The sequence below is a fragment of the Falco rusticolus genome, chromosome 4 (assembly GCF_015220075.1).
Source record: "Falco rusticolus isolate bFalRus1 chromosome 4, bFalRus1.pri, whole genome shotgun sequence".
Lineage (NCBI taxonomy): Eukaryota > Metazoa > Chordata > Aves > Falconiformes > Falconidae > Falco > Falco rusticolus.
This window is the reverse complement of record NC_051190.1, coordinates 51,171,622-51,188,145: the sequence shown is the minus strand read 5'-3', so window position 1 is coordinate 51,188,145 and position 16,524 is coordinate 51,171,622. Positions and strand designations below refer to the sequence as shown.

Below are 16,524 nucleotides of genomic sequence, written 5' to 3'. Positions count from 1 at the left end.
ACTGGCAGTGTTCGGCTTGTTGCGACCCCCCTTCAGCCCCCACAACACTGTCCGCCCTGTCACCCCCTCACCGTCTCCTCTTCCAACACAGGACTCCCTTCTTTTACCATTCACGACTCCTCTGTGCGCTTCCAGATCCAGACAAAACAGCTTTAAGTCCCGATGGAGTTTTCTCCAGCTGACCTCATCTCTCCCTCGCCCACCCAGTTCTCACTGTACTTTGGCAACGTCCCACCACCCTCGCTGGTGCAGAAGCCTCTTCCTCTGTACATCTTGCCACTTGGAACAACCTTCCTGCATCTCTGCATCATTGACTCCATCTCTTTTCAAATGTCATCAGAAAACACTTCTTTGTTTGTGTCTCAATTTTGGAAGGAGAAATTTACTGAACTCATTAAAACGTATTAAGCATTCTGGGCTGCAGTTTGCATAAAAGACCACACAAAATGAATTTCACAATGATGTCCAGAGGATCAGTTCAGATACACAGCTCTTCGAAAGCGCAACACTTCCTCTGCACTTGATTAATTACTTTTTCCCCATGAGCATAAAGTATGCAATGTACATCTAGCCCAATATATTTCAACATAGTTAAAACATTCCTATTCTTTTGGGAAGGACAGGTTATGAATTCATGCTTTGGGACTCATAGAACAAAGCAACCAATATGTATTATTAGTTTTATGTGTTTATTGGCAAATTTTGCCAATGAGGTCTAGTCATTTGAAAAGACTTGAGAACATTTAACTGTATTTTTATCTGACGTTAAATCTCTCAAGCTCCATTAAAACGAGTGAAAACACTGTTTTCAAGATGCTAATATGCTGCTCATATTTTGTGCTGTGTTAAACTCATGGGAAGTTCCCTATTTAGCAACAGCAGGAGTGGGATACAGTTTTCTGATGAAGCTGATGTAATTTCAGCTCCAAATCCTTTCCGCACTACTGAAACACCTCCACTTCTGCTCAACCTTTTTTGTTTTTCAGATGCACTAGTTTGAGTGCTTCAAGTCCTCTCCTGGAGATTCATTCTTCCCAAGTTTTAAGTTGTTTTTTCATGTTTATTCTGTTACTATGGAAAAATGCAGAGGTAATAGCACTCCTTTTCATAAATCATGCAAGTTCTGTAATTGCATTAACCCTGAATCACACAGAGCTGATCCAAGCTGGCCTTGCAGGTCATTCAGACTTGGTTTTGGAAGTTTTTCTCCCTGGTGAGAAAAGTCTGACCTATGGTTTCAGTACCTTGGCACAGGAAGGATCTTGTCCTGTGTTGTATTAAAAGGGTTGAGATTCCAGCTATCGCTCAGCTTCAGGTCAGCTCCTGACTGACAGGCAGGCCAGCTTACACTTCTCAGAAGTGCTGCTTAAGAGCAGCTATGCTTCTCACAAATGGCTGCACTTCAAGGTTTTGGTTTTTTTTTTCCTTATTTCAAATCTGAAGATGGCAAGCTTGCTTACCAGAAGACTAATTTGAATAAACTGAGGGGGCCACAGAATCACCTAAAGACAGGAAAAAGCAGCCAGCATACTGGAATATGTGAGAAAGACATCACAGTGTGAACCAGTGGTGCTACTCAAACAAGAACTGGCAGCTGGTTACAAAGAGAGATCTCCTGAGCTAAAACCAGAGCCTACTTACATGTGGGCCGCTTCGGTGGAGAAGTAGCAGTATTTTTTGCAGCAGTGGTTGCAGTGACCGGTGATGCTGCTGTGGTCCTAGGAGTAGTAGGGGTGCTCCTGACAGTAGTTTTAGGACAGGCAGATGATGGAGTCTTTGACAGTGAGGTCCGCTTCTCTGTGGTCTTCGCATCTGCAACCTGGAAATGAGCAGGCTACGTTAAAGCCAGTATTTCACTGACAGTCTCTTCAAAGTGCTTGCCAACAAAAAGCCTGAAATGAACGGAAATTGTTTAAATTCTTAAGCACATAAGCTAGGCACTTCTGAAACATTATAATGCAGATGAAGCATATAATTAAGGCATGCACAAGCAACTGGCTACGTTCAGTGCAGGACACGGAGCACAGACCCTGCTGAGTATCAGAACTCCTCCAGATCTGTTTCAGCATTAATGTGTGGAGGCCATTTACAGATACGAAGGGGGTTTTGATTTCTGAACAAAATGGAAAACATCAGTCCACTAGCAACACTCCTGGGAGAGACTGCTTTCCTTCATGAGCAGAAATGCATCCTGAGCTTAAGGCAGCATTCATTAAAACACTGCGGACATAAGAATTAAGTGTCTGTGGTTCATTCCTCACTTGGAAAACTATTCCTTGTCTGTCCCTGTTAAGTCACTTGTTTGTAAACTGACTGATCTCTTAAGTATGACAACAGCAAGTTAATGCATGGAAACAAATGAGAAGATTTTGAGTTCATTAAAAAGGGATTGAGAATCATACAAGAACTTAAAACTGAAAACACTCATTCACAGGAAAAGTACAGATTTGCACCTGTGCTTTCACACTCTTATTTTATTTAGTTTTAAAAGACACTCAAATTCAGTTATTTAAGCTTAAATGTATAGGAGAAATGCTAGCATTTAGACATCAACAGAAAGCTTCTGAAACAGATTTTAACGTTCCCTTTCAAATCTGAACTCTCCTACTAAAATTTCGCAAGTTAATGTAGGGAAGATTCAAGGGACATTTCCCATTCTTAACATTACACGTGGATATCCTACTTCAGCTTTAAGATGCAACACTTAAGGACTGTCCAGAAATCTTCTCTTACTGGAGAATTCCAAATCTCCGATATTTCATCAGCACAGAAGTGTATTATCAGTTATCTCTCTACAGATTTTATAATGGCCAGACATCATAAAGACACAATTTGTGGGAAATACTGAAGTGTTCAAACATTATTTCCCCCCCCCCCTCAATATTACTATCAAAGCTCTCCATTCAGCTTTCCCATGCTCTTGTCTGGATTTAAGAGTTATCCTATGTTTGTAGTGTATCTACATTTGAAAAACCCTCCTCCTTTAGTAATGGGAAGAAATAATTATCTTGCGCACTTTGTGACAGTTCACTAGGAAAGGCACAGTACTACAGTCAAGTTTAATTCTCTTCTCTGTGACGACACAATTAATGCTTGAGACCTGATGCCCTAAATGGGTCAGTGGAAGCCAATACCGATAACTACATGGCTCTCACAACGCAGTGATTCACAGCCCTGATCTCATCCTCCCACGGTGAGCACCAGAATCGTTTTGACTCTTGGGTAAGGCAGCTGGTAAGTTAACGTGTAAACAAGTTCTGGGAGCTCCCACACGAAAGCAAGTAGTTTCTTACCTTTGGTTTAGTCTCTTTTGGAGTTAAGGTGGAGGGACGTGTAGTACTGGTGGCTGGGCGTTTAGCAGTAGTGGCTGGAGTAGGACCTGCAGTAGGGCTCGTGGGTTTTTTGTTTGGGCCAGGCGTGGCAGAGGCTGGCCGCTTAGGGCTGGTAGCGGACAGGGGCCTGGCTTTCGTTGCTGCAGGCTTTGCAGATGATGTGGATGCGGCAGGCTTTATGTTTTTTCAAAAAAGCAAAATCCAGTATAAAAACAAAAAATACAACAAAAAATAGCGCATTGTAAACCAAAACATTGAGCTGCAAGAACATAAAAATGATATTTTAAATGAAACAAACAAACAAAAAAATAATTAGCTTTCTGTTTTCTGAGCAGAATGAGAAGACCAAAATGAAGCAGCAGAAGAGGGCTGCCTTCGGAGCCCAGTGGAGTTTTGCCATTCAATTCAAAGCGAACAGGATTTATTCCAGCAACATCTAAAGTGACAGAAGGAATCGCTGGTAAAGCTGGGATTAGTAATTGGGTGTTCCTGGCAGCTAGTCCTACGTGCAATACACAGCACATTGCTTTCCAATTACATGCACACAACGGATTGCAAGCTCTAAATCCTCATCTGATCAATTCTAGTGGTCACCCGTCCGCCGCCTTCAAGGGGACCAAGAACCCCCTGCCCCTACCACTGCTTGAAGAATTTGGGGTTGGATTTTGCTGAATGCTGCAGGGTTATAAAAGCAGGTCTCTCATGCTTCATAACCAGCCCTAAAATATGAGAGTACCAGATCCCGAGCAGGATCTCTGAATGCTAATTGTAATGCAAATAAACGTGTCGTAAACAACTAGTAGAATACCGGTGTAGCAGAAGTGTTCTCATACATGTTTAGTACTTCTACACCAACACCAACCAGAGAATTAATTTAAATAAAGCTTACCACACATTTATTAAATCCACTTTCAGTCACATTTGCTGCAGGACAAGTTGTTTGCAACTTCATAACTGAGTGTCTTTGTTGCAGTAAAATGGCAGCTCAGAAAACAGAACCTGTGTTGCCACAGCTGAAGCAGCAGGAAAGCAGCAAAGAAAGGAGTAAGGAAGCTGACCATGAAACGACACCTACCTTTGTCTTCTTCTCAGGGCTGGGAGGAAGCTCTTTGTTGGGAGGTGCTGTGATATCGTTCCCTGTCACAGCTTCAGCTGGTTTGGTCTCCTCTGGTTTTGCTGGGGGGGGGGGGGAAAAAAAAAAAGTGTGTGTGGGGGAGACTTTGTAAGTTTGAGGTTCTTTTTTGAAATACAATATTTTTAGTGTACTATTATTCAACACAGTAGCAGGAGGAGAGAGAACTGAGAGAGTTACAGGTTGGCTATTTCTGGAAAGTTTCCACAAAACCAGAACACCTATAGGAAGAAAGATTTTCCCCGTAACAGGACAGGTTCATCCAGGTGCCATTAGCATCCAATTTCTCCTATTATTAGCAGGAAAAGACAGATAGCAGATGAAGAAAACCTCCGGTTTAATTAAAATAGCAAACCTTCCCAACTTTCGAGTTATTAAAATAAATTGTTGGAATGCTTATCGTGAAGATCTGACCTCTTCCAGGTTTCACACTATGACTTACCATGACGTAGGATGCTATTTCAAGCTATCCCTATCATTATGGCTGTTTCTTCTTGACCTTTCTTCCACCCACATCCAGGCACTGCAGCTCTCTGGGAGCAGGGAGGATTCCCGGCACCGAAAGGAGCCCGACGGCTAACGGGAAAGGTCGCACAGGAAAGCAGGATCTCCTTCTAGTGTGCGTGGATCATACTGACCCTTGTTAGTGTGGAAACCATCATGTCATGCTGTGCATGCCGTGTTTCACAGCACAAAGCTTACACCCGGCTGGCAGGTTTTGGCTGTGATCGCTCATTTTTGCCATTGCCACCAAAGGGTGTTATCCCGAGGAGGGACAGCAAACCCACCCGCTGCTTCAACAGCAGCAGAGCGGCCACCACCACTTCCTCATCTCCCTTTAAAAACCGGTCTCAAAAGCATTGCCCAGCCACCAGCACGATAACTACTGTCTTCCAAAGCAAACAATACAACAAAACACTAATTTAGTAGCAGCTTCACCAAGTTTTCTCCCTATACCTTATAAATCCTACAGCGGAACTGCCATGCTGCTCTGCACCATGAGACGTGCAAAAGGCAATTTCCCTATAAATAGCTTTTAAAACGCTACTTCTCCGCCGTGTTGCTGTACAATTGCATTGCTATGAGTTGTCTTCCACTGCAATTCCTGCGGCATTTGAATTTTATGAAGGATACGGTGCAATCAACCCATCACAAACGTATGCGTTTTCCCTTGCCATCTGGGGATGAAAATAAGCGTTATCTGTGTTAGGTGTTTCTTTTTATAACAATACAACAGATTGTAATGCTGCAGCGCATGCTAAGGGCCCACCAGGCAATAGTGTAACAATTCCAACAGTATAAAGGTTGTTTTCCATGTCTTTTGAAAATGATTATATTTCACATTTTTTTGCTTGTCAGTCACGAAGGGAGCATCTCAGAGGAAAGTTCAATACTGGTATAAACGCCACTGTTGAAACAGTCAACACAAAATAAGTCTGTGCTTTCTGCCTGCCCTGGAGATGCTCAACAGCAGGACGGTTTTGTTGTTGTTTTTATTTTTCTGACTCCAGAACCAGTTTAGTAGCCTTTTTTCCCTTGCACTACTTTAGCCTCTTCCTAGCTATTTAGCTTCCAAGCCATACTAAATGTTTTGCAGCACTGGGTTTAGCATCCTAGGCATACAAAACAGACTTGTGAAGAAAACAAGCATCAAAATGTACAGGCTGGCCACTGTTTTTAATGCAAAATTCTCAAGAATCATTCATGTTCAGTTAGAAAGCCCTTTTTTTTTTTTTTTTTTAGCTAATTTACATTGGCTCCTCTATATGGGTTTTCTCCACTGCATTTCAATAAACCTTTACATTCTCCCTCATTTAACTTGTCAGTTTTATCTACAGCAACACCAGAAAGAGCAATTGTTGTCAATGGTTCTTCCTTCTGAATAACAAACTTCTGTCCATTCATTGCTCCCTGCTCCCGGTACCCCACGCCTAGGGATGGCTTTGTTTTGAATCCTACCAGTCTTACCCCACGCCTAGGGATGGCTTTGTTTTGAATCCTACCAGGCTCAAATACCTCAGACAGCAAGGTGACTTTCCATCCGTTTGGAAGTCACCTTACATGTATAGCCTGTCCTTATTATTTCAGCTAATTCAGCGGCAACGTTAAACCTCTTGCTTGGTGACAGTATCACAGCATCCCCGCAGCAAGGGGAATTCATCTGCTCAGGGAGCCTAATGCAGGTCCTCAAAAAAACCTCAACTTCCAAAGTTTCACGATTTAAAACTCAGCAGCTTCCATGCTTCCAAACTAATGACAACATGAATTTCCTGTTATCTAATGAAATACGGGCTACTATACAAGAAATTTGGAGCGAATAACTTCAACACACAAAACAAATAGGGTATTTTTTTGATGTAAACCTGAAATGTAGCGTAACCAGGCTGATGGAGCTACACTGCAGGATAGCACACATAGAGGTTAAACAACTTATATCTGTAAATAATAATAATAATGATGAACGCGGGAGAGCTGGGTAGGGAACTCCCCTGCTCCAGGGGGCACAGGGCCATAATTCAGGTTCCACCTCTCACAGCCTGTGATGCGCCGGGGCACACAACCCAGGGGATCACAGAAGGATAGGTTTGTTTTGTGCTGCCTCAATTTGAGAAACAACCCAGTGTGCTCATCAGTACACTCGCTTTCATTCATCGTTTAATTATGAAGGCGCTCTCTCCTACACACAGCAGAGAACTGCCTGGGAAGATTTCCTAGTTACAAGGGAGTATTAGGAAAAGCTGCCAAATCTTAATCAAATTTGTTCATTAGTCTGCAAGAACTATTTAAGAGACTTTTCAGTTTGCTTGTTCCTCCAAGCATGGCAGCAAACCTCTGAAAGATATTTCAAAGACATGTTGTTGGGAGCTCTCGCAGGCGCTGCTCTGCCCCGAGCAGGGCTCCTCCTTCGGCCGCTGCAGCTCCTGGTGTTCGCTGATGGAGAAAATCCAGCCCAGCTGAGTCAGCACCCAGAGCTGAATTACTCCCGGGGGGGAAAGGGGGACAGGGGCTTGAAGGAGAGAGGGAAGGACATTCCAATCTGGCATCTTCCTTCGATCAACTCAAAGGCATAACCCTGCAATCGGGTCCTTTCTCCCTGCTGCTACTGACTGCAACGGCAAGCTGCACCATGCTGCTTGGTACATCCATCCTCATCCCTTGCTCACCCTTCATTACTCACCAAGTATGTTTTTATCGGTGGAAATCAAACTTTTTTTGTGCGTGTCAGTTCACAGTACTGTGAGGCACCACTGCTTCACAATTTCTAAGAGCGAAACTAGAAGAAATTATTCATATCTCAGTGCACCGGAGAAAACAAGTGACTCCACAATAACGACTGAACCCGTGAGCTCCGGAATTTTGTTTGGGAGGTTTTACAGGTATCAATTACAAAACAGCAAACTTGGCAAGTGGTGCTTATGTCTCCCCTAACAGCAGCATCAAGTGCCTTTCAGACGTGCTCCAGCCGGCAGAAGGAGGGATGGTCGGGACTCCTGCTGTGCTGTGTGGAGGAGCGACCCCTGGGTGGCCCGACACTTCTTACATGGACACTGGGCTTCCATCACTTCGTACTGACAGTACCTACCTGCCTCCAGGTGGCTTTGGAAAAAACAGGCCAGTTCTAAGAAAAACACTGAAGAACTACCCTGCACATCAAAGACAACTGCAATGGTTTCCTGGAGAAAGTTTTGCTCTTGTCTGCAGCAGGAGTTTGACACCGGCAGATGCAGCCCTCTCTCATACAAAAACCTGCTGAAATTCAGTGATGTTATAATTCACTGAAACCCCCATCCCCCAGTTTGAACCCTCTTGCTGGCTGAAGTCCCAGGTGACCCCCTGTGCTGGCCTCGCTCAGTGGCCCGTCTCCCAGTGCTTCCCAGGCTGCATCCCCAGCATCACCTGTGTACCAGCTGCCTCTTCCAGGTTCCTGCATGGATGGAGCTGAGCACAGCAAGACCTACACAAGGTGTTGGTGGCAGAAACCGGAAGAGTTCCCTACTGACCCTGCACCAGCCTTGCCAGAGCGCTCGCCACTGCGGTGCTGGGTCAGCCAAATGCTCGAAGACAGTCCCAAAGCTGTAGTAACACCCAGCCAAGGCCATGTGCAGGAGCTGTAGCACTGAAACCACGTTTGACAAAGGCACACTAGAGCCAACAAGTTAAAAAGTCTATTCTTAAAATAAATTTGCCACCAGAAACCAGATATTTGCCATTGCTGGATGAAGGACCCAGCAAACAAGACCACATGGTGTGTCAGACAAAACTGAAGCCAGAGGGAAGAAGACTCCTAACAAACAAGCAGCGGTGATTTTTCAGAATAAATGGCAAAAATAAGGCCATCTGTGCCAAAACTGACACTCAAAAAACCCTCAAGCTTCAGCTCCTTGTGATGAAAGGAAAAACATTCTTCCTATAGGTCTTAAAAATTATGGAGAACTTAACTCTGCTTTGTCTTGTATAAGCAGAGTGAACCATAAAAAAACACTAATGAGGAAACTTATAATTCTGCCTCCAACAGTCAAGTTTAAATACTGTGACGCAAATAAAGCATGTGGGGCCATCCACATAGCCGTGGAGTAGGCTCAGTCTCCTGAACGGCAATTCATCCTGTTTTTTAGGTGTGAGCAGCCACTCATAACAAGCTACTTACACAAGAATCCTGGTGTCTGAGCAGACTCTTAACGTATTTTATACTTAACCTCTCACTTCTATACATGCTGCCACTCTCGGTGGCTACTAGCAGCAGGTGAGCTACCATTCGAAGAGATGTCACATGATATAAAACAATCAAAAGAGGTGAAGAGGGCAGATGGAGATCAGAGCTGAGGGAGAAATCCTTCCCTGTGAGGGTGGCGAGGCGCCAGCACGGGCCGCCCAGAGCAGCTGTGGGTGCCCCAGCCCTGGCAGTGCCCAAGGCCAGGCTGGACGGGGCTGGGAGCCACCGGGGCTGGGGGAAGGGGGCCCTGCGCGTGGCAGGGGTGGGACTGGGGGGGCTTTAAGGGCCCTTCCAACCCAAACCGTTCTGGGATTCTGTGATGGCTTTAAAAATGTCTTTTTCCCCCAATAAGAACACACTGTAGAACAGCTACCTCATCAGCTGCCTAAGACCAAAGCTGTCCTCCAAGGCTGAACATGAATGTTTACACAGACTGTCTATTATTTCTTTATAAAAACATCCCTGTTTGAACAGCGAGTCCCTCTCCCAAGCTTCCTATGTAGCACTAACACGGCTCAAGAGAACCTTCCAAGGAGCCTTCAAGCACGTCTTACAACCTGTTGTTCAGCCCCAACAGAAAACTGGCATCCAGTAAACCACAAGACTCTGATGTCAAAGCTTTTCCTCTGGTTATCTTTCCTCTAAGGAGACCTTCTTTCATTAGAAGGAAGCTAAGGAATGGAGAATTTCCCCATCACATCACAAGGATGTACAGAACCTCCCTCTGAATGAATTAAAAAAAAAAGTGGGATAAGGGAGAGTTTGGTTGATTTTAAGCTCTGCTGTCTGAAAACCACAGGCGCCTTTTAAAAAAGGCCAAGGAACAAGGCAAACCAAACTCAGCGTTTTGATGGAGTTTTGCAGATGCTAACGGGGGCTCTTCCTCAAAAGCAGCAAGAAAGTGGGGGCAAAAGCTGCTGAAGCCTGTTTGAAAACAGAACAGCTGGGCAATAGGAAATGACAGCAGGCACTTCTGAACGAGGCAGCAGAATAACACAGCAAGGAATGGCAGGTGACACGAACTGCCACACCGCTCCTCCGAGCTTTTCTAGCCGAACACAAAAAGGACTGCAAACCCACATACTGAAAGCCAAGACAACGCTTCATGATTTTAACCTTGAACTCATAACTCAAAATGCGATTATACCTATTACCCCGGGTTACTGTGAGAATTCAGCAATCTGCCTGCATGGATATAGCAAAGTGTTCAAGTGACACAGTCACAGAGCAGTGAAGGTTTGGAAGGGACCTCCGAGGTCACCAGCCCGACCCATCACTCAAAGCAGGTCCCAGCAGATCAGGTTGCTTACAGTCATGGCCAGCATAACTTCCAAATATAAGGAGGAACTTCTTCAGTGTCAGGGAGGTCAAACACTGGAAGAGGCCCAAGGAGACTGCAAGATCTCCAGCCTTGGAGGCATTCAGACCTGGAAGGGACACACAAGGCCCTGAAGCAACCTCATCTGCTTACACGTGGGTTTGAGTCGGGGGTTAAACTGGAGACCCCCAGAGCTCTGTTCCAGTCTGTACTGCAGCTATGTAGTGGAGGATGCCCACACTGTATGCAATTAATCATACGGCTTCTTGAAGGCAAGTCCTGATTATAAGTAACTATATATAGATTTTGTAACCATAAGGAGAAAAAAAAAAACCACCCCACTCTCCTCCTCCTCCTCAAATAAATCGCTCTCCCCATCCTGTGACTTGCAGTCTTGGAGACTTGTCCAACAGCCCTTTAGCCCATGTAATCATTTAACATTAGAACAGCAGAACAATATAGGTTGGAAGGGATGTCTGGAGGTCATTTAGCCCAATCTCCTGTTCAAATTATACCAGATTGCTCAGGGGGCTTTCAATCATCTTCAGAGCATCTCCAAGGATGGAGATACCACATCTTGGGACTTCTCCTTCAATATTCTATTAGCCTCATGGTAAAAAAAAAAAGATATAATAAAACATCACAGTCCATAAATTCCTGGCACAAGATGTTTTACAGCTTCGCTGTAAATAGCTGAGAAGTCACCCAGCATCATTTGCTTTCATCTGCTGCTGCTATTTTTGTTTGATGACCCATATTCTTATGCTAGAAAAACTGAACAGTCTTCTCTTGTTCACAACTTTCATGTCATTGATGACTTTATAGACAGTAGTCACAATCATCTCCCTCTCCAAGTCCTCTCTCTTCCAAGCTAAAGAGTCTTAGTTTATTCAGCCATTCTCCATATGAATTTCTCTAATACAGTGCCTTTATTTATCATATTTCTACTTCTATTATAACTTTTTTGAGGCAGAGGACAACACACAGATTTACATACTGCATTCAAAATGCAAATACATAATGGATTTATAAATTGATATAATTTTTTCTAGTTTGTTTTCTCTTCCTTTCTGAATTCCTAAAACTCAATTTGCTGAAGGAAAGCCACACGAAAGCATCCTTGTGACAACTACATCCTATAAAATCCTTACAACGGTAGCATTATTGCTCCTCCTCGGCCAGAACAGAAATGAAACCATCAGGGTTACAGCTCGTGTGAGGTGACGCTGAGCTGGAACCCAAGAGGAGAGGCAAACACAGACCTTCAGTCTTTCAGATCCCTTCAACCATCAGTTTTGCTGTAAAGCGCTCTCGTGAAAGCGGTTACTGTGTGTGAAAAAACCAGGCTCTAAATCTGAAAAGCTTCACTGTTCGTGTTTCCTTCCCCGAAGAAGTAAAATTAGGAAAAAGTACTTATAGAAACATACCCATATCTTTTTAAAGCTATACCATGTTATCGCACTGTTTTAAAAATCATGCAACTCAGAATGAAAGCCTATGCACATTACTGCTCAAATATCATGCAGCAACTTATACAAGAATAAGCATTCCCAAAAATTCATTCTCCACATGAAAAGGAACAGGTGAAGACCCCAGTATAACATAGCTTAGGCTCATCTCAAAAGGCCAAAAGTAAGCATTTCTGTCTTCTGGTACTGCACTAAGCAAAAGCTGAAGATGAAGGACAGCAGTAATTACGTACTGAACTCTGGAAGATTTTAAAGAATGTTACATCTTGTTTCTCCCTTTACTGACTAGTTAAATAAGCATTTTGGTGGTACCTGAGTTGGTATCACTTAAACCCCCTCATTTCCCACCTACCCCACTTGTTAAGGCACTAGCTCCTGTTTTAGGGGTCTGAGTTTCACCTGCCTTACCCCCGGCCACTGATCCAGGCTGGCTCATTTATGTGCTTCAAAATGGAAGGGGACTTGCAGCTGCATTCAAACACGCTCCTGAACGAGGCCAGGCACTCATCTTCCATATCAGCAGCAAGGGATATTTAGCAGGCTAAGCTGAAATAAAACATCATTCAATGAAACAGCTCCATAATTCTCATAGGGATTAGAGTAATCAACTGAAAATCCATTAAGAGAAATAGATTAAGCAATAAGGCAACGACCATCTTTACTCTCCCTCTTAAACGTAAACAACCTTAAAACCAAAACCAGACCATGTTAAATACTGCTTTCACCAGCAATGCTGCAGAGGCATGAGCTCCTTCCTCTTCATCCATCACCACCCAGAAGGAGCTGCTCCATCAAAAAAAACACCATCAAAGAAAGCCTTTTTGTTTAAGGCTCTTAAGACAAAAGTATCTACAAATATAACAAATCTCAGTTTAAGCAGAAATACAACCCTTATCTGCTTTCTCCTCTCCAGAAAAGCCTAAATAAAATATCTCCTGCTTGACCCAAATACAGAATAGCTAAGCATTTTATTTGGCACTGAACGCAACTCAATCACTGTGTACATTTTCACTCAAGAACTGAGGAATAAACCAGATGTCCTCTTTGCCTGCATTTTGTAAACCTAGGTTGATTTGTTATGACTGTCTTCTACGCAGGAAGGTAAATCCTAAATCAGACTACTCGCCATGTTTATCTAACACTGCACAAACTAAAACCAAACAGTTATTTAAAGTAATGAACATACTCTTTTTGATGGTGATACAGTGCTAAAAATTTGATGCTGGGCATAAAAAAAGCTAACAAAATCATGAGCTTTTCCCTTTTCATTGATAAAAGTGGAAGCACATTCATAAAACCAACAAAAAGCTCTATTTCTGCCCATGCCCCTGACAAACCAAAGCGAGAGCGCCAAGCACACCTCCCAGCCAGGCTAAAATACCAGCAAACCCACACAACTGAAGCCGCCTCCGAAGGGATAGCAGGTGGGGAGCGGGGAGAACGGCTGCCCCAACTCCTGCTTCGGGCTGTCCCTAGGGCTGCTGAGTGCTGCTGAAACCTCCCAGCATTTCCAGCTGGCTGCTCGAGCTGGGGCAGTGCCTGGGCCAGGCGACACCCGGGGTATTTCCAGTATCCAAAGGCATAAAACTGCGATTCCATACTGTTCAAAATGCAAAATAATTACACACACAATCCTGCCTCTGAACACTTAAGCACAAAGATAAGATGTTTCCAGTGATCCAATGGGTCCAACATTAAACACTTGCATATCATCCCGTATCAACAACAAGCAACAGAGAGCCCAGCCTGAGGGGTCTTCTCACGCCTTACACCAGCTGATGTACCAGTGGCCTTGGACTTCAGGCATGACATTTTACATACCCTTAAGCTACCCAGTGTACCTTGAAGACCCATCCATAGCAATTCCCATTCTCTAAGTCCCGCCACACTTGGCACCTCGAGCTTGCAGCAGGAATTTCCAGGGATGAGCAGTGTGTGGCCATAAACAACACCCCTGTACACAGCCAGCACACGCTGCCCTCAACGCCTCTTCTGCTCCTGAACATCTCCTTGCTCTTCTCACAGCTCTCCCCAGAGAAAGGGGAAGAGGAAAACTCAGGCACCTGCTGTAAGCCACTGGCCGGTAGTTATTGCTATTTTTGAGAAAGCACAGTGTGTGTTGCAAAACAGGGAACCTGCCTGATTTATGTAACGATTACAATACTTTCAGCATCAATTTTAAACTCTCCCTGAGATCTCTGAGAGAGATGCCAATGTTTATTTTATGTTTAAGGCTGAAGATGCATACACCAAGAACTATCCACAGCCCATATCAGGCACTGTTTTAGCACCGGTCCCTTCATTTCCCCCTCCTGCCCGCAGCCTGCAATCGTTTCTTTCTTCCTTTCTCATTAAAAGCATGACTTCAACTGGCAAGGAATCTTCCAGACCACTAACATTACCTGAACAAGTATCATTAGTTCATTATGAGGTAGCTGGGCTGCTATTTCCTAATCCCATAATTAACTTTAATCTATGTAAAATGAGGCAATAGGCTATCACAGCCTCACTCAGTCATGTTGGAAGTCTGGGATTCTGTATTTACCTTTGCGGTATAAACCGCAAAGTGTTCTGCTGCAAAAAAACCCGCAGAAGATTCAGAAGTTATGTTGGACCGCACACCTTGCTTATAGATTTGTAAAGAAATAGAATCAGAAAACCAAGACTATTTTTCTGATGCACACACTGAGCCGCTGAGTATCAGAGAGGTGATGGTCCCAACAGAGTGTGGTCCAGTGGAGGCTGGAATTCCTGGTATTTCAGAGCAGAAAATACTTCAAGTTGGAGGAAATGTAAAGAAAATGAGAAAAGGCAGAAGGTGAGGGCAGTGAATGGCACTGCTTATCTAAGGGACACCACTGGAGGTGACGAGGTATGTGCAATGAAACACACAACAGCTTGCAGACAAGGTGAACATGCATCAGAGCTACTGTTCAGGGCAGGAAACAATGTGACCGCTTGTTTTGGTGAGAATCTGCAGTAATTGCTGAAGGAGTAAGGGACCAGAACAAGTTCCGCAGCTCAGCTCTGATAAGGACTAATCCGCAGCCAGGATCTCCTTCCTTAAAATACCTGTTGTGGGTACGTGAGTTTTGAATGGGTATGCCTTTCTGACAATTTTTAGAATGAAATTTAACTAAACATGCCATCATACTAACACCAAACTATTTGCAAGAAAGAAATGTTTCATGTACAATTTTAGGGCACCTTAAAAAAAGCACAGGAACAGCAGATGCTTAGCAAAAATCCCCCCAACCCTGGGTGCACAGGACCAAGGAAGTCCACTTTTGGCAGAAGTTCAGAGAGATGCCATTCAAATGACGGGAGTCAAGCTGGACAACTCCTTCAAGAATTTTTAGGATGAAAGAAAGTGCAAGTGGCAAAAGCTGCCACCCCAAATATAAGTGCTGGGTTTAGAACTAACAGATAGGCAGAAAAATAGAGGAATTAACAAAAAGAAGGAAAATTCTGTTTCTGTCAGATACAAGAGGTACGTTGGCCATTCTGCACTTGTGCCTTGTGACTGGAAGGAGACCTGCAAGGTGAATGCCACGACTGAAGCAGGGGAAGCTGACAAGGACACGTCAGGTAAAGGGTAATTTAGCCGTGAATAAAATGCAAAGGACAGATTTAGAATCAGTTCCATACTTACAGCCAAGACAGCTTGCTTGGTTGAGTTATTTTTATTATAACCGCCTCTCTGCTTATTAACAGTGGAGAGGAAGCAAAAGCTCATCACAGAGAGTTTGAAATAATTTCAGAAACATCTGAGGAATTTTTGTCCGTTTTCTCTTGTATTCCAAAAATTCTCTCTCAGCTACACATATATAAAGCAAAGAAAACATTTAACTGCACCTGCTGCTATGTTTTCTTCCAGGAGAGAATAAATCCAGAGTTTATTTCTTACCAATGCATTGTACAAAACAGAACAAACCAAACCTAATCAGCTCTTAATTTTGAAGAAGAGAGTAAAAAATTAGTTACAACTCTGTGGTGTTCTTGCCCCAGGGAAGCCCAGGAGCCGTCTGCTACCTCATTTATTACTGTATCAGTTCACACTCAGACCTATGGTTATATGGACGATAAACTAGCTTTTAAAATAAAGATTATGAGAGCAAAATTTTAAACCTAGATACTTAAAAGAAAGCTTGGCAATATGAATTAGCCATCTGCGAAAAACAATCCAACCAAAAGACTCCGAGCACTCATATCTTTCAGTGACCTTTACATCACTGATGCTCAGCCCCCCTGGGGACAACATGTCAATCCACTTTAAATTATGTTTTAAATGTTTTTCTGATTTAAAGATCCCACATATCTGTGTTTTGAAACGGCTGCCTCTTGAGCTTGACAGAATTTGCCAGCCTAGCCAAATCTGGTTTCCTGGTTGTCCAAAATATGAACTTCCTTGCTAATTTGCCTCGTCGCAAATAAACTTCAGTTGCAGAGCAGGTGTCAGCAAACCCCACCGCCCCAGAAATTCTGCGGCGTGGAAGGTGTGCACAAACACAGCACTATTTTTTCTGTTCCACCTCTATTGCAGCATTGCTTTTATTGAT

At 43.7% G+C, this 16,524-nt stretch overlaps 1 protein-coding gene across 15 annotated transcripts in view; it reads right to left on the bottom strand.

Annotated features, from left to right (window-relative positions):
- Positions 1-16,524, bottom strand: part of MAP4 (microtubule associated protein 4) — a 168,400-nt gene that overhangs the window by 19,440 nt on the left and 132,436 nt on the right. For 14 of the 15 annotated variants that reach the window (XM_037384242.1, XM_037384233.1, XM_037384231.1 and 11 more), the window contains 3 exons: positions 4,408-4,508; positions 3,294-3,506; positions 1,642-1,819 (listed from right to left, as the gene is read on the bottom strand). In XM_037384242.1, coding sequence (XP_037240139.1) covers positions 1,642-1,819; positions 3,294-3,506; positions 4,408-4,508 — 492 coding nt within the window. The remainder of the gene's footprint in view (positions 1-1,641; positions 1,820-3,293; positions 3,507-4,407; positions 4,509-16,524) is intronic. The other variant, XM_037384241.1, reaches the window with a different exon arrangement.